The sequence below is a fragment of the Pyricularia pennisetigena genome, chromosome 6 (genome assembly GCF_004337985.1).
Source record: "Pyricularia pennisetigena strain Br36 chromosome 6, whole genome shotgun sequence".
NCBI lineage: Eukaryota > Fungi > Ascomycota > Sordariomycetes > Magnaporthales > Pyriculariaceae > Pyricularia > Pyricularia pennisetigena.
In genome coordinates this window covers 3,728,191-3,745,716 of record NC_043744.1, presented here as the reverse complement: position 1 = coordinate 3,745,716, position 17,526 = coordinate 3,728,191, and the positions used below count along the sequence as shown (strand labels likewise).

General features: G+C 48.5%; 7 protein-coding genes across 7 annotated transcripts; 6 read left to right on the top strand and 1 right to left on the bottom strand.

Annotated features, from left to right (window-relative positions):
- Positions 1 to 565: 565 nt before the first annotated feature.
- Positions 566 to 1,672, top strand: PpBr36_04880 (uncharacterized protein; the record flags this gene model as incomplete). Its single annotated transcript, XM_029892038.1, has 3 exons — positions 566 to 772; positions 859 to 1,488; positions 1,550 to 1,672. 3 exons carry the CDS (start codon positions 566 to 568, stop codon positions 1,670 to 1,672), a joined length of 960 nt encoding a protein of 319 aa, XP_029749884.1.
- Positions 1,673 to 2,176: 504 nt separating this feature from the next.
- On the top strand, positions 2,177 to 2,745 carry PpBr36_04879 (uncharacterized protein; the record flags this gene model as incomplete). The annotated part of the gene is made up of 2 exons (XM_029892037.1): positions 2,177 to 2,520; positions 2,730 to 2,745. The coding sequence occupies 2 exons, from the start codon at positions 2,177 to 2,179 to the stop codon at positions 2,743 to 2,745; spliced, it is 360 nt and encodes a 119-aa protein (XP_029748990.1).
- Positions 2,746 to 6,892: 4,147 nt separating this feature from the next.
- Positions 6,893 to 8,543, top strand: PpBr36_04878 (uncharacterized protein; the record flags this gene model as incomplete). Its single annotated transcript, XM_029892036.1, has 7 exons — positions 6,893 to 7,039; positions 7,063 to 7,221; positions 7,312 to 7,684; positions 7,752 to 7,869; positions 7,937 to 8,001; positions 8,076 to 8,106; positions 8,177 to 8,543. The coding sequence occupies 7 exons, from the start codon at positions 6,893 to 6,895 to the stop codon at positions 8,541 to 8,543; spliced, it is 1,260 nt and encodes a 419-aa protein (XP_029748991.1).
- Positions 8,544 to 9,669: 1,126 nt separating this feature from the next.
- On the top strand, positions 9,670 to 10,122 carry PpBr36_04877 (uncharacterized protein; the record flags this gene model as incomplete). The annotated part of the gene is made up of 1 exon (XM_029892035.1): positions 9,670 to 10,122. The coding sequence occupies one exon, from the start codon at positions 9,670 to 9,672 to the stop codon at positions 10,120 to 10,122; it is 453 nt and encodes a 150-aa protein (XP_029748986.1).
- A 340-nt stretch (positions 10,123 to 10,462) lies between these two features.
- PpBr36_04876 (uncharacterized protein) lies at positions 10,463 to 11,365 on the bottom strand (the record flags this gene model as incomplete). The annotated part of the gene is made up of 1 exon (XM_029892034.1): positions 10,463 to 11,365. One exon carries the CDS (start codon positions 11,363 to 11,365, stop codon positions 10,463 to 10,465), a length of 903 nt encoding a protein of 300 aa, XP_029748987.1.
- A 631-nt stretch (positions 11,366 to 11,996) lies between these two features.
- Positions 11,997 to 12,533, top strand: PpBr36_04875 (uncharacterized protein; the record flags this gene model as incomplete). The annotated part of the gene is made up of 1 exon (XM_029892033.1): positions 11,997 to 12,533. One exon carries the CDS (start codon positions 11,997 to 11,999, stop codon positions 12,531 to 12,533), a length of 537 nt encoding a protein of 178 aa, XP_029748988.1.
- Positions 12,534 to 14,809: 2,276 nt separating this feature from the next.
- On the top strand, positions 14,810 to 15,178 carry PpBr36_04874 (uncharacterized protein; the record flags this gene model as incomplete). Its single annotated transcript, XM_029892032.1, has 1 exon — positions 14,810 to 15,178. The coding sequence occupies one exon, from the start codon at positions 14,810 to 14,812 to the stop codon at positions 15,176 to 15,178; it is 369 nt and encodes a 122-aa protein (XP_029748989.1).
- Between the last annotated feature and the right edge of the window lie 2,348 nt (positions 15,179 to 17,526).

The window sequence follows — 17,526 nt, the reverse complement described above, 5'->3', positions numbered from 1 at the left end:
TTCTTGTGACCCATGACATCCCTACCTCCGTGACTCGGTGACACCTGCAAGTCAGAGCGAAGCGTTTGTCCCACCATGCCACATGAACAAATCCGCCAACTGTCCTAGGCTAAAGCAAGACTAGGACTAGCCTACACCGACTAGTAACCGATATTTCGATTTCATTTTTTCACCTCCATCCGCTGTTCTCCGTCAGCTTTCCTGCTGTTCTCACCGGATGTGGACGTATGCGGCACAACCGCGATCCATGGCCCAATAAAGGCGCGTGCCTGGTAATTTCTGCGGTATGAGCTTGCAGAAAGTTAGCCAACAAGGTGCGCATCCCTGGTGATGAGCTGGCTGCAGTTACCCAGGCACGGGATTGGTAGTAGTCCTGGATTTCTGGATTCACAGATGGGACTTGTACACCCCGGGAATCGGGATGACCCCTCCTGGTGCAATCTTGAGATAAAAGATCCATGCCGGCCCGTTCCGAGACCTCTTGGTGTAGGATTCCTTTTGTTTTGTTTTTCTTTTGCTGTTTGGTTCTTGTCCTGATGAATGTCGTGACGCGCATTCGTAAGCAATGTCGTTTCTGCGTAACTTAGTCTACAGTTTTAGGGATGAACGTTCCCGTCGAGACAAGGCGCGGGCTATCGCAACCGAGATCTTGAACACATACGATGCGCTCCAGGCTCAGGATTCCTTGGAGCCGAGTCCAAAGGTCAACGAGCTTTTGACAAACCTAGTCGGCCTATGCGCGTCAAGTCAGGATGAGCGCGTCGTGAACATGGTTAGTGGAGCTGGCCCCTCAGCTCATGTCCCTTGATCCAACAGAGACTATTCCTGTTAACGCCTTGACCACTCAAGACCATACAGGTCCTCGGCTCCAAGCCTCTTCGGCGCGTCCTCTTGGAGCTCCGCGAGATGTGCTCGACGGCCGAGTTCCACCTCGAGTACCACTGGTCGAAGCGCATTCATTCTCGCGAGGAGGCATGCGACTCCTCTGGCGTCTGGGAGCCCGACGCCTGGGACCGCCTGCGAGCTTTCCCGTACTTTGGTAACTACGAAGAGCTGGTGCGAATCGAGCTTTCTGCCATCTTTACCGTCCTCCATGCACCTCCGGCCAAGATTGCCTACATTGGCTCGGGGCCCTTGCCCCTGACGTCGTTCTGCCTACTGCAGGCGCTGACGGAGGGACCCAATCCCTGGGGGTCCAGCTCCCCTATTGAAATCTTGAATATTGATCGGAGCGCCGACGCTGTGGCTACTTCCAAGGCATTGGCGCAAGACTTGGGTCTCGTCGAGAAAGGCATGCAGTTCACTGTATCGGATGCTGATGATGAGAAACTGGATTTGAGCGGGTTTCCCGTCGTATGCCTGGCTGCACTGGTCGGAGCTACCCAGAGCGAAAAGGAAGATTTACTCTGCAGCATCGCGAGCCGGATGGATGCTGGTGCCTTGTTGGTGACGCGCTCCGCTTGGGGCTTGAGGAAGTGTTTATATCCGGTAAGTGCCCCGGTATCAGATCCGTAGTGACTTTTCAGTATTGACTGACAAATGACGGCAGGAGCTGCGTATTACCGACCGGCTACTGGAGCATTTAGAGATCTGTCTCGTACTTCACCCACACGGCCATGTCATCAATTCAGTCGTGGTAGCTCGTGTAAAGCCTCGGTCTAAAGCTGTATGAAGGCTATCGAGCAATTCATTGGGACAAGTCTCTCGGTCCGAAGGATATTCAACGTATTAGCACCATCGCGGAGCGGGATTTTGGAGTGGAATTCACTCACTCACTAATTGAACCTTGTTTTGGAGCCTTGCTATGGTAACCCGTCTTAACCGCGATCTCATCGAGGTCTCACAAGCTTTTGGCAAAGAATATCACTGATGGCAAAAGCTATGTGATATTGAATTTGAATAGTGTCTTTACTCTCAGATCGACAATGAGTTACAGGCAGCGCTGACTGTAGCTACTCGACATGTTACGCAACTCTTGCTTTCATCAAGACTTGATTATAAATACCCCCCATGTTCAAAACATCGCATCCTAGACTTGAAGCGTTGTCTTTTTATCTCCGTATAGGTCGATCTGCCGCTGCCCGCACATCCACAGGAGTGATAATATCAAAGGCTTATCCGATCTGGACACACAAACCAAGAAGACATCTCTGATTCGAATAAAAAAAAAATAAACATGTCTCAACGTCCTAGAGGTCAGAGGCGGACTGTCGAGATCCCTCTACCCCGACATCTCTATCCGGACCTGCATTTGAGTTTGGAGGAGGCCGAAGACGCTTTCAAGAACTGCAGCGACATCTGGTGGCTGCATCCGTCCGAGTTTGACGAGATGAGGAGGCTGCTGAACGAGTGCAAGCTTCTGATTGAGTCTAAGCGAGTGGGCAAGCTGCTACCCGTGCCACAGACCGAGGAGGAAGCCGAGCGCCTCAAAACCCAGCGGGAGACCATGGTGTACGACAGGATCGCGCTGGTTTGGCAACTGCTGGAATTCTTGCCTGCCGCTGCTCAAATGCGTCAGCAGTGAATTTTGTTTCTTGCTTTTTTTTTTCTTGTCCGGTGGAGGATTCCAGTATGAATGGTGAGTAGTATGACTGGCGAGTATTGCACAATGCCTCATATACTTGGTCAAATAGCCTACATGGGTAAGTTGGCAAGTCTGGTAGCTTGAAGCAAGTCAGTATAAGATTTGCTGACTCTTAGATACAATCATACAAACCATAATGGAATAGATGCCGCAGCGTATAATTCAAATGGGATACATTTGTTTCTGGTTAACCACTCGCTACTTCAATCCAGGCAATCCAGGCAATCCAGGCTTTAGCTATATTGCAGTTCTACAAAATGCATGTATAACTTTGCGCATGCGTCGGACTATTTCTTACAGGTTGACAGAGTAATCAATAAAATGCAAAGCATTAATCTATGCATGTCTGAAACGCGCCTATAGTCTCATTTGACTGCTTTTGAGTTTGAGCTAAGTCTTGCAAGCTTCCCTGTTTGGTAAGAAAAAACAGCTATATTTCTTTTTTTTTTTTTTCTTCCTATTTTGAGGGCGTATAGCACTGATTATACTTTTTTTCAAATCAGTCGCACTTTAGCAATGTTACATTCGGGTTAGGGATACCGGATTATCGTCTAAAGCATAAGAACACTAGCAATTTCCGGCCCTTAAGCGAACTCGTACAATTCCGGGGAAGCTCGGCCACGGATCCCTCACTTACAGACTGTACAAGCCTTGAACTGACATGAACAGCCAGGCTTGAGACATGCCATTGTAGCATTTTAGCTTGACGCCAGACTCCTTTTGAGGAGTAGCGCGACAATAGTTTTAGCTTTTTTGTTTTGCTAAGAGTTATGGAGGACCACCTTATCGTTTAGGGTGGTGCTGCTGTCACCCTGTTTTACGAGTACGCTCATCAAGGTGGGACGACTTGCGGTGCTTTGAAAAGATATCTGAATCTGTCACGAGAAACAAGCATCGGGGATAACCGATAAACTCAACAAGTGCGATCCAAGAGCCGTGTGACTCTGCCTTTATACACACGATGTTCCTCCTCCATTGTAAGGCAAGATAATCGCAACTGGCATTTGCCAGGCAACCTTAATCTTAATGGCATGATATTTGTTCACAACTGGGGAGCAATCAACGTCGATCTGGGGCGCACATATACATTGACAAAGTGAAACTGTCGCCCGGCCTGCATGGTCGTTGCGTTGCATAAATACATGCCTGAGACAGAACTAACTGTATGGGGAGATGTTGTAATAAAGCAGTGTAAAGCGCTTTGAATATCATTCGCGTCGGCTTCATGTAAACGATTGAGCTGCGGCCAACTGCGTCAAAGCAGCGGTCGGGTGCAAGTCTAACACTAAGCTTTATTTTTTCCGGTTGTCATTGGGTAGCATTTACGACACGACAAAATATGAGCGCCAAGTGTACATGCATTCTCGTCAGTCTCGGCTTTCTTTTTCGCCCGAGCTCGCCGAGGTACTCTCAAGGGAGTGTTTATAGCCCGGTCAGCAACAGCTTTGGGACGCTAACGCTGCTCGTAATTGGGAGCCTGGGTACCCATAAACGCAGAGAAGCTTTCGAGTGCCGTTGGAACCCTTATAGCCGAATTCGCCGACGTGGCTAGCTGCAAGGGCCGAGAAAGCCCGTCATTCGTTCATCTCTCGCTAGCCGAGCCCACATTCACAAAATGTTCTCGGTGTGTTTCTGCTTGTAAACATCAACCACGGCACCGGGGCAACTCCTGCTCACCAGAGAAATCGAAGATGCCAAGTCGTTGCTGGCGAACACCGGTCAAACTCCGTACCGGTGGAGATGTCCTGGGTAGATTCTCTGCTTTAAAACTATGTGCTCTTATCAAGGCTTTTTTTTATTTTTTTATTTTTTATTTTATAAACAAGGGTGGAGATACGTGAGCGGGGAGGTGCGGCGCGAGTCGCGCATGTCGCACGAGGGTAAATAAAAGGAGGGCTCTGGCGGATCTACGAGCAGCGAATATCACTGCGGAGAAACTCAAAACATGATGGGATAGACCATGTAATTAGCGCGTGTGCTGTGACTCTGTCAAGTAAACTGGCAGGGCCTTTTTTTTTTTTTTTTTTTTTTTTTTTTTTTTTTTGTGTGTGTGTGTGTGTGTGTGTGTGTCTGTGCAGCGGCTGAGAAGAGCTACGGACTTGGCCGGATGTAGCAAAAGTAAGCAAATTGTCTACCTGTGGAAGGATTGGCGGGTCTGCTGAATCCAAAGCTATCTCTATCGCATGGGGGTTGGCGAATCACATTGGTCCCGTGAAAACTTTTGCAACAGTCGTACGTTCTGCTACGGATCCAGTTTTGACAAGAAGAGGTTCAAAAGCAAACATCGCACCAATGTCAGTCGATGCGAGGGAGCTCGGGGAAAACGGGTCCCCTGTTTATTATTCCCAGCCTGGAGAATTTGTTTCCCGAAGGACGGGCTGCAAGGCGCGCACGAGCATCTACAATGGAGGTCTTGTCTCGAGTGTAGGGTTTGGGCTGCCTTCCTAGTCTTTAAAACAGGATATATATAGACCAAGGGTATGTGCGAGTCACGGCGGTGGATCTTGACAGAACTTGATTGAAGATGGAATGACTGGCAGCAGTCCTGTCGACCAGAGTGCCTCAATGAATGCGGATTGTGCAGATACGGTAAGGAGAAAGAAAAAAAAAAATCTTACTGAAGACGTATCGCAAATACGGAAGAAGCATTGCTTGTTTGTTAATTAAAAAAAAAAAAATTGCAGCTTCATGGAAACTGAGTTTATCGCTTGTAAAGTTTCGGTAAAGAGACTCATTCCCCTCGTATATTGTTTTTCAGATCCACCTGGGTGCTACCGGATTTCTGACTCAAGATGGTGCTGGGACAAAGACCTGCCTGATTCCCTCATTTTTCCCCCGAAATTGCTTTCGCGTGTGTACAATCCCGCAAAGCCCACCAGGTTCGACCCATGCATGGTAACACGGAATATTACGGGGCCGTTTGTGGGATGAGGGCTCTAAAAGTGGTTGTACAAACTGACTTGTCAAGATTTGAGAGACGAGACGGAGAAGGCTGTTAAAGTATAATTTTCTATTTTCTGGTATAATATATCCATTTTATACACTGCTAAGAGAATGCACCACGTACCAAATGGCCATCACCAATGTCAAATGGTTGAGGTGGATTCCCAGTCCCCCGTCAACTCGTTTCTACCACGTGTGATGGCGCGCCCGACATCCATGCGTTGTGCATTTACCACATGTCTGACATTTCAAGTTGCATGGGTTATACTGACACCCAAGGTTGTAATAGGCGGTCATGCTCATCGTTCTCTTCCTTGATTAAAGACGAGCCAGCAGGTTTACTGGTAGTCAGTCTGGCGATCAGCACGGTGCAAAGTACGAAAAAAAAAAAAAAAAAAAAAAAAAAAAATACTGAAGACACGGTTCTTCTTCGTCCTCTAACAAATCCAATGACAGTACAAACATGCGGCCCTGTGAACCCCCGACCGAGTGAGTGTCTGTTCCAAGCAGGCGAGACGACAAGCGCTCAGACCCCCGATCCGTGATGCATGCGATGTGGGGGCGTAGAGGGTCGAAACCGATGGCTTTCGCGTGGCAAATCCAGGCTTGCAAGGCCTGCCACGTTGGATCTTGATAGCGTCCGTCCTACTTAGCTAGCGAAATGGGTTATTATGGCAGTTGAAAACCCCGAAAGCCGGTTGATCGCCCTCGAAGCGGAAGCGGATGCTACCGCGTAGCGGGCGAGGCGAGGACCAAGCGCTTCCCTCTCAAAGGCTTGAATCATGAAGCTGAGGGCCACTTGCTCTCCCATGCAAGGATTTCACGTCGAGTCGAGACGAGCCAAGTAACAAACGCAGGTTGTGGTGGGATCGATTGGCGCACTAGGGCTGACGTTGTCGTGTTTGTGGTGCTACGCAGACGCTGGCTGCTGTAGCATTGCGAGATGGCCAATACAACAGCAACCAGCGCATAATGCTGACAACAATCTATTCTAACTTTACTCTAAACTTAGCCCTAGACCAAACCTGTACTAGATTCCAATTTGAGCCATGTTCCGTTCAGACCGGCAGACGAGTGTGGATGTCTCCGCGAAGAAGAAAAGTGGTCCTCTTTTGCAAACTCAGGGTTCGCAGTGTTCCATGTGCTTGTTTGAGCGGGCGGACCTTAGGCAAATTACAGTACATAGTATAACGGGTGGGTGGGAGGGTGGGTAGTACTGAAGATCATATCATGCTGCTCTCCTCTTATTATTATTATTATGCTTGGCCGTCCACCTTGGTTCCTGTCGATGTTCTTTGATCTTCAGCCTCTCGTTACTCACTCAATGTTTGCGGTGGCCAACCAGGCCCAAACACATCCACCAAAATGTCCGAAAACAAAGGGCCCATGGCCCTAGCGGCCGTCATCATTATTTCGGTTGTCAGCACGACCTTTACAGCCGCTAGGCTCTTCACCAGAGGAGTGATATTGGGAAAGCTCATGCTGGACGACTACCTTATCCTTGCCGCAGTGGTGAGTAATCCTTGCCGAATCAGCCTGTGCACCTCTACGATGTCGAATTCGCCCTCAAATACCCGAAAGGCATTGTTGCTGCTGCTGCTGCTGCTGCTGCTGCTGCTGCTGCTGCTGTTATTGTTGTCGTCGTCGTCGTCGTCGTCGTCGTCGTCGTCGTCGTCGTCGTCGTCGTCGTCGTCGTTGCTCGCCACTCTCGACGGTCGATCGCCCAAAGATCACTTGCCATCGTCATCAAGGCCACTCCGCCCGACTGACAAACATGATGATAGGTTCTCTCCTGGACGAATGTGGCGACGTTTGGCACTGCAGTGTCGCATGGCTTTGGCCAGCACGCTGCCAATCTCACCGTCGAGGAAAGGTCCCGAGCCATGATGTGGAGTATTATCGGCTACACGCCTGGACTGCTCTCACTCAGTCTGCCAAAACCAGCCGTCGTCGTCCTTCTCACCCGGGCCCTCAACCCCAGTAAATGGCACAAGAGGGTCCTCTGGCTCATCGCAATCTTGTGCGTGACCAACTTGGTTCCTTATATCACCCTCTACTACGCCCAGTGCGACCCGGTACAGGCGGTGTGGGATCCCTCGGTCAGCGGCACCTGCTTGAACAAATCAGTCCTCATAGGCTATGCTTCGTATTCTTCTGGTGGGTCTCGTCAAACTCTCTGCTGGAGTCCATGAATTGATTCATTCACTGACGCTTTGCAAAACAGCCTTTTGTGCTTTCGCGGATATTTACCTCTCCGTTTATCCTGCCGTGGTACTCTCCAAGCTGCAGATGAATATTAGGAAGAAAATTGCTTTGGGAACTGCCCTGGGCCTCGGATCATTGTAAGTGAACTCTTAATACCCGTACAATGTTTGAACAGTTCAATTCTCCGTATTAACGGTTGAGTAGGTCATCCATTGCTGTCATCTACAAAATCACAAAACTTCCGATGATTGCCAGTTCCGATCCCACATGTAAGACTTTTCCCGTCTTGAAGGATCGTGCCCAAGATGGGGAATAAAGATGATGTGGCTAACATTTTCTCTAGTCGACACCGTTGACCTTGTGATCTGGACAATGTAAGACAGCGCCGCTCACGTGTCGGTGGTCACTGAGGACCGAATCAGTAACTAACTAGTCTTCCCACAGTCTCGAGGGCAGCATCATCATCATAGCCGCATGCGTCCCTGTCCTTCAACCCCTAGTCGAGTCTGTATTCGGCAAGCGCATATTCTATGGCAGCCGGAGGTACCCATACAGGAGCTCGGAGGGAACGTCTGGCAACTTGAAGGGAACATTTGGCAGCAGTTTTGGTCGCCATACCGTGGACAAGAGGATGGGCCATGGCATGTCCAAGGGCTCCATTAGCCTGACCACGACCGTCGCCGCCAAGGGGAGCCAGGAGAGGATCTGGGAAAAGCAGGAGCCCGACGGAAAGATTGTCGTGGTAGATACTATCACTGTCACCGTGGAATCATCAACCTCAGGCTCGGGCTCCTCAGCAAGCCAAACTTGACGAGTCCGAGCTGGGGCCGAGGTTGATCGGGGGGGGGGTGGGGGGTCAATGGGGTTATGTCATTCAGACGCTGGCCTGTCTGGTGGCCGTTGTCTTGGGAATATCGATAACCATGACCATGCAGCAGCTTTACTTTACTCTTTTCTTCCCTTCTCACTAGGCAATAATTAACGACAATGTTGGAACTATCAGACTTGGATGCTTGACGACTCGCAACATATCAAATCACATGGAGCCGAGCTGTGCCCTGTAGTCGGCGAGCATGTTTGGACAAGCTTTTTTTTATTCCTCTTTTTTTTCTACTTTCGTTTGCTCTTAATATCCCGGCTATTAATCGGAGGATTACCAAGGCCAGGAAAACTCTTTCTTCATTGCAACAGATTCCGCCTCGGTCTTCATTCGCCCGATCTTTCCATCCCCGCATTCAGTTTGGCAACGAAAAGTTTCAACGTCGTATCCAGATGCTGCCAAAGCCGATTGCCCCGACTGTCAGCAGTTGCCAATTTATCTCTCTTCTCATAATTCTTTGTCAGCAAGTTGATTCCCGTCAAGTCCACCCCTTGTTCGTATCGCTGCGGAAACAGACCCCCCTGCAAATGGTTGATGGCACGATCAGTGAAGTGTAAACATCTTCTATCGAACAGACAAGGGCAGGATAATCTAAGTTGGCCCAGCCGAATCAAGGAAATACGGGCTGTCTATATGAAAGATAACAACCAAGTAACATGAAATACATGGTGGGTGCATGCATGCATACAATGAATGCAAGTGCACAACAAATTCTTTGTGCTCCGAGCCAAACCAAGGCTGCTTGTATCAGTACAATCTCATTGTCCCGATGAGTCTTCTAGTTTGCTTCCCAGCGTACAACGAAAAGTATCTTCTATAAAATGACCATGACATAGCCCCATCCCTAGATTCTTTTTTCGACATTCTTCCACTCGCATACTTACAATCCATTATTCCGGAACCATAAGCTAACCAAGAACCTGACAGAGCCAACCTCCTAACACCCATCAAGACGGAAATAAGCTGACACATCACGGTAAGCCATTCCCTGAAGGCACCAGCCAAAACCCAACTCCTTTGACAACAAACCAGCTTTCGTGACCCGACGCTAACAAACATGAGTTCGCACAGGACTACCGGCAACAACAGTGGGTCAAGCCGCCCCCACAATGTCCAGCAGAACCTCCAGCAGGTTGCCACGCAAGCCACTGCCCTAGTTGGATCCAGTACTCGCGGCGCCAACGGGCGCGGCGATCCGGGGTGCATCCCCCAGCGCACAACATACGTCACGAGCGATGCCAGGGACGCGTTCAACAAGGTACAGCAGAAGTATGCTGCGCAGATACTCGATGGTCCTCAAGGTGAGTCGGCTCGAGCCATGCAGCAGCCCCAGGTCGATAGGATCCAGGGCCTTTTTGACAAGGTCGACGTCATAGTAGAGACGCCTCTCGGTCAGCTCCCTGAGGCTGGGCGTGGGGAGACGATGGAAGAGCGGGGAAAGCTGGTCCTGGCATATGTTCGACATATCGAGGGGCTGATGCAGGCTCTGTCCGAGACTCGTCGGAACTAGGGAGTTTCTGCTCCCGCTGGACGCAAGAGAGCTTCGCCGATAGAGGTTTGAGACACTGAAGAATGTGTTCGGTGTGTAGCTATTGGAAAGGTTGTCTCGGCAAACTAGACTCTGAGAATCAGCAGTGAAGCTACTGGTCTGAGTCCGAAAATGAAATTGGAAGCAATCTGGTTCTCAAGACAAGGTAATAACCATCAGTGAAAGTCTAAGAAATCGAAAAAAAAAAAAAAAATGAAAAAATAAAAAAAAAAGTCTCGTACAGTGAACAGTGAATCCACATCCATTAGCGTACTGCGCTGGAAACCATCAACATCAAGAAATGTCCGACAAAAGCAACCCTCTATTGTAGCATCTCGATCGCGGAAACAACAATCTCTTCTGCCCTGGCTACCAAAAGGCTCACATGAGCCAGATCGGGAAACACACGCAGCTCCGAGCCAGCCAATACGGCCGCTGTCTTTTCCGCCATGTCTACCGGCACGTTCGTATCCTCTTTGCCATGCCACATCAGCAACCGTCGCTGTCCGACAGAGAGCTCGTCGAGCTTGAATCCCCAGTCCCTCCAAAGCAGCCCAGCCTCACACGCGGTACCCGCCCCGCCATCCACCACCGCGAGCTGCGTGCTCCGGGCCAGGACGCCCCTCGCCTCGGGATGTTCAACCACGGCGGCCTCGGCGGCGCCCCGGCCTCTAAAGTCGCGGACCAGGGAACGCTCCAGTCTTGGCGGGTCGCGCGCGACGCGGCCAAGCGTCTGCTCGATGCCGACGGCCGCGAGCGACGGCGCGACGCTGCCGAGCGCAAACAGCGCCCGCGTCCCCAGCGGCAGGCCCGCGGTGCCGGGGTACAGGCCCGAGACGAGGACGGCACCGGCCAGGCGGGCGGGCGGGATCGCGCGCAGACAGGCCAGGGCGTAGGGCGCGCCGGCGGAGAAGGCGACGACGGCGAAGCGGCTGTGCGGGCTGCCGGACAGCGCGTCGGCCACTGCGGTGAGGTCGGCGGGCCAGTCGAGGATCGCGCGCGAGGGGAGGCATGTCGACCCGCCGAACCCGGGGCGCGAGACGCTGACGATCCGCGCGGTGTGCTTTAGCGCTGCGGACGCCAGGAGCTCGCCTTCCGGGTGGGAGCCTGGGAAGCCGTGGAGGAAGAATATCGTCGGCACGTCTGGGGCGTCGCGGCCGAATACGGCATACTTGATGACGCGACTGTCTGCAAGTGTTGCGGTCCTGGTATCACTCTCCTTCATCTTTTTTTTTTCTTGGTATTTGCGATGACTTTGGAATCAGTTTAGGTATTTTCTTGGCGAACACGCCATGTTCCCAATCGGTAAGCTTTTATCATTTTATGGCGTTGCTGTGCCGCAGGCGCGGGGGGTCGGCATTTACGGGGGTTTCTGCGCTAGCTGTGGATCTTGAAAAGACCCCCGAGGATGATTGCTCTGGTTGCTTAAAGCTGTACCAGTTTAGAGTGAGATATTTCCAGAAAAGCAATTTCGCCAACGGCAAGATGAATTTTCAGAGAATCGCGGAATACAGTGCATCAGAATTACCGGTCGTGCTTTCATTGTTTGTTGGGATTCTATTCATGATATATTGATTGTTTAGTCGCCAGGGTAAATCAATGTGAATCAGACACCTTCTCATTTCACTCACGGATCGTTACCTTGTTTGAGGTTGTTTGGATGAAAAAAAGAAGGAATAAAAGGGATAAAATCAAATGTATTGCTAAGTACCACCTTGGACAACTCCTAAAGAGACAGTTGTAACTTGACAGTGACTTGCAAATCCGCTTTGTGTATAAATGTCTCTGGCCACTCTTAAGTTCGCAGACGACCGTCTTCTACTACAGCTACATCACAATTGAAAATACTTTAGAAAATGGCAATTCCTCCTTCACACATGAACATAAACCGCCACAATGGCGGTTCTTCCCAGCAAAACTCCTCCCCTGGAACAGTCCACGCAGCACGCGTTGCAGAGTACCGCCGTGTTTACCAATCCTTCCACATACACAACCGTGCCAGCATGAGCACTTCTTCGTCGTCGGGTGGAATATGCTGGCCAAAACCGGAAGGCGACGTAAGCAGCAAGGACCCTGGAATGGTGCTGTACGGAAGGATTCGGATGTTGCAGGGCGCCAACCTGGAAGCGACCAAGAACGAGATCAACTGGCTGCGGGCTAGGCTTGGGGCTCTGAGTAGCGTGGAACATTCTCGCAACGGGCGCGCAAAGGCGGCTATGATTCAAGTGGGCAACATGTGGCGGGACAAGTGTCGTCGTGTGTTGGATGCGAGCCCACAGTCTATGGACCCTACGCCTGCGGGACTGCAGAAAGACATTAACAAGATCTGGGCGGAGATGTACGTGATTATGACGGACATCCTGCTGTTAGAACAGAGGTTCAAAAGGCCATGATTTGGTTCTGTCTCGTTTGTATGCGATTGCGGGCATTTGATTGTTCAACGCCCGCTTCGATTATCCGCTTACTCTTTCGATAGAAAGCTTGAAATAGCTTAATGCTGCCGTAGAGCCGCAGCATTGTGTTGGTTTGCGAATTCTGCCTCCTTCTCATCAATCATCTGCGCTGGCAGATGGCTGCGTTACCTTGGTCAAATATGCGTGGATAAAGGGTCCTTTGCCAGCAGCAAAGAACAAATTTTCTTTCAGTTTGCTCTCCTACCTGAGAGCCGCCTTACTCGCAACTCAAGCTTTAACAACATTGCAGAGAGGGGATAACAGTATTTGAAATTATGCAGTAGCAGAAAGGCAAAGAAGAGCAAAAAAGTAAAGAAAGCAAGGCATAAACCAACAGCATCAGAAGATCGAATCAAACCAACATACAAGATACGAATTTGAAATCGGGAGATAGGACATAGCTTTTTCAGATTATTGCCAACATATTTGATGGGCTACACAATCATGGCTACCAATCTTTACCCAGAAACATGCTTGTGCATTGATCCTGAATCACCATGTAATAATGGATCGTGTTATGATCGTCCCGGCATTGTCAACCTCCAGATACCCATGAATAATTTGGTAGGCGTTTATTCTCCCTAGGCGCAGCCTTTTTCGCCGAGCACTTCCGTACCTCCACAACAACACCTGTCCGCCCTTCACTAGTCTCGATCAACTTGGATATGTTGTCTCGCACTTGTTTACCTCAAGATTGAACTTCTCCTCCATGTTCCCACTCTACCTTGGTTCTAACCTTCTTTCGACCTCCTTAAGTTCTGTCTTCATATCCCTTTGACACCTGCTCTACTTGGCAAACCATCTTCTTATTTTCTGTTCGTACTCAGCTGCCACTACAGCCAGTCAACCACCAGTTAAAGGCAAATGTTATACATGTACGGATTGTAATACTACGGCTGCAGCGAGTGCCGGAACTCATCATTGAGTAGTTTTTATATATTATTATATGCCTGGAATTAATCCTGACTGCTCTGATTCAGTTCAATGAACGGTTGCGCTATAGTAAAATAACTGAACTTGGTCTCTCAGTCTCTCTACAGCCACTAACTGTGCTAAAGCCCAAAGTCTCAAAGCCGTCCCCCCCGCGATTAGGTAACTGCTTGCGACCTTTGGCGAATTTGGGAAATTAGACAACGGATTGCGGCAGTTGCAATTATGTGCGGGGTGTCTGGCCGGGCTTATCCAAGTGTGATTGCCACTTTCCATGGCCTTTGTGCGACGGGGGGCCTTGCAACAAAGTCTCAGGTTCCACATTTGAACTTTTCCCCTTTCCACCTCTCCTGTCAACTTTGCCTTGATCAGGACAGTCGTTGGGCTATTACTACCTCGTTCGACAATAATGCAGGCTTATATCGAGGAACAAAAGACCAGGAGCATGGCCTCTAAAGGCTATTGTTTCGGTCAGTGTTAAGAGATAGAGGCGATGCCTTTTGGCATTGATAGCTGCTGATAGTAGAATCCCAAGCCACAGCTGCAAGCGGGCAGGCTGACCAACATCTTTCTACAGCTGGCAAGGGAGCTGGGGAGTTCCTTGTTGACACTCCAAAAAATTATCCTCCAAGGCTGTGTTGAGACAGTTGACACTTGAGACAGAAGCCAAGGCCAAAGTTGTTCACTAGACTAAAACTTCACCGATTCTCCAAGGAAAGTCTGCCATAAAAGAGGAAGCTTTTTGATTAATATCGAGAAAAAATCAGCCAGTAGTTGCTAACTTGTTATACAAGGTGCAGGTGGCCTTGAGCGAGGCAGTGCGTGCAAGTGAAGAGTGCGTTTGGGAGTCTTACGCGACTCGGTATACATCCCACTGTAGCATGTGTCATAAATACTATATATATCTCGCACTTAGCCGACAGAGCAAGGAGTATTGCCTTATGCAAACAAAGATCTGCGATTTGTGCATCCCCTCTGGCACGAATCTCGGTAATGGATTCGCTTTGTAGGCTTCTTTGAGGATGCATAAGTTCCGGAAATTCCCACACACGCTTAAAATTAGGCTCAAATTCGTCATTTTAGCTCCATGGATTATGCTTGCTGGAGGCAGCTGTTGATGTTATTCCAACAAGCCTAAGTTTAAATATAACGTTTGTTTTATAAGGTAGCAAGGTACGTTGACCTATGATGGGTTGACTTTTTTCTTTGTAAACAACTATGCTATCATCTCAAAAAAAAAACAAAGTTATTTACATCTGCCAAGGTTATTGTATAATTTTGGCAAGATGCACCTGCACCGGATCTATGCCCTAGCTGGCCTCCTTTCTCTCTCTGATTTGGGCTTGGCAACAAAACGGAGAAGGCCCCCTCTCAGCCCAAATCACCAAACACCAATTATTCGGTGCGACGTTCGGCTGATCGAAACCGACCATCTGGGCTATGAATCTGTTATTGAAGAGAAACAAGTTGCCCCTTCCGGGACGCAGACTTTTCAATATGGCAAAGATAATATCTACATCCTAGTGGACAAAAAGTGCGGAGTTCTGGAAGCAAGGGGTCTTCGCAAAGACCACACTCATTTGGAAATCGATATTTCCTCTCCAGCCGCGGACAGCAAGTCTAAAAAGGTGAAAAAGAAATTGGTAGTCGGTTGAAATTATAAAGAAACAGAAATGGAGAACTCCAAACCCAGGAATCAGAAAGTTATCCCTCGAGCCATGCTCTCTCAACCGATATTAGATCCGACGGGAGAGGCTGGCTAATCTGTTAACGCATAAACAGACATGCACGCGGGTAGAACCACCTGTACATAATGGTTATCTCAGAATATGTATCAGGGATTCAAAAAGGTTTCTGCTGACATATAGACAACTAAAAATACATATTTGTTATCCATTAAAATACCATTCACTTAAGGAAGGTCCCTCAATTGTACAGAGTCGAGCTTCGGTGTCACTAAGGCCTGCCAAAACCCGAAAACAGGTTTAACCCAGCCCGGCCCACAAGCCCATGGTTTGCCAATGTGCGGAAAACGCAGCTTGTTAATTTGGTCTGCTTCCCACATTAAAGGGACTATGTGAAACGCTAATCGTCAAAATAATCATCCATCTTTTTAACAGAAAACCATTCTCTCTAGTAATCTGATCCAACCTGCGACCAGATAAAACTGGTATGAGTTATAGCGTTTTGGCTTGTTTGTTATACTTTGTCCCCAATTTCTCTACTTCTTTTTTAAAACTTATACAAGTTTTGGGGAGCTTTTATGGCTCAGTACTCAGAAAAAAAAGGCAGAACTACAGAGGCCACAGAGATTCAATTACTACAATACTGCGTCTTTTTACTCTCGTTGGAGCAACCTTTTTCACCTTTCCTTTCAATTTCCCCGATTTCCCTGACAAAGATCAGAATGTAATGGGTTTCTGATGAGTTCCGCAACCCGGAGACTGCAATTCAGGTTAAACCAAGGATAAACAAATAAGTTTTCCTTTTTTCTAGTACTGAGGTTTTAATCAAGACGCATTTCTTGCTTTACAACTCTTCTAGTCCTGGGAGCTTATTTTTGAAACATCTCGCCACTTGAGCTGTGCAGCTTAAAGTCAGGGGTGGTAGTCATGCTAACGGAAACAACCAAACATGGAAGCCAGGACACCATTTTATGTGCTTTCCTAAATGCCGCCGGTAATTTCGGGAGTGAATTGCGGCCCGGAATCTTTCTATTTCTACACTCACCGTCAGAACTACCAAAAGTCACAACCAACGAGGAAAGAGTATAGAGTTAAGCTTATAGCGACTTTGATATACAAGTTTTATCTATAAATCCCCTTTGAATGGCATCGGCATCTGTTTTCATCCGTTAGGGCGAGTATATGTCCAATACCATGACGCTGTTACTGCATTGGTCAAATTTGGACGATATTTTCGATTTTGCAGGAGCGCACTCTCGATGAAACCATAGAAAGGAGGGCGGTATATGTCTGTTTTAGGGCAGAAAGAGACACAGGGCCCAGATGATGTTGTTGTATGCAACCACCTATGTTTTGATGATTATTATTATCTTGTTATCGAGACTAACGGAATTTGATGTACTCAGGATTTTCCACAAGTTATTCAACTACATAATATATGTAAATAACAGCGGCTTCAAGTTGATAACTGCGTGATGTGCTTGGTTGAAAACATTATAACTTTGCATTTTTCTTCTGCGTATTATGTCTTTTACACACAACACGTTTGCGGGATAAGAAGCTAATCCTACGATTCTCCATTTGATATTTGTAGAGGTGGTGCTTTTGGTAAAAATCATTTAGCGAGGTAGGGCAAAGTTCTTTTACTCTTTTTATATTCAGGCTTTGCGCGTTCCGCGCGCCATGGATCCAGGTCCCAGCCTTGACGATACCCTTTTAGCCGTGTAGGAAGGCCGGGGATGGCCTTGTATACCTTGACTCGGCCACAGATCTATATTTTGTATTTGAAAGTGCATCTCCTATTGCATAGTTCCCGACGCAAAAGAGGTCAATTTTCAGCCCGTCACATGTGATCCTGGACTTCCCAACGTAGGTGACCGACCTGGTACAGTGCCAGCGATGAGTGAAAGTTCAAGCTTCGGTGACGTGGAGAAAGTAAAAAAAAAAATGAATCCGAGAGATTAACAGCATATTCAAACTCATTCAAAATTTCCTTTTTCCTTCGTCAACAAATTGGATTCTATTTTAAGTGTAAATATAAAAATATGTGTCCTAGACGATCACTCCGAACTTGGTTCACCCCCCTATTGACCTTGGACGGCTTTTGACGAATCTATAACAACGCTATGCTGCAGCAAATTTATTCTGTGCCATTGATGTAGAGCCATGTTGTGAGGCGCCTGCAACGTACGCAATACGCTGGATTGGGGCTGGTATTCTACTGGAAGCAAACTAAGATAGTGGGCACATTCCACATCCGCTGCCGCTGGTACGGATCTCTTTTGTATAAGTGCGCCCGGGATCCAAGAATGCAGGTG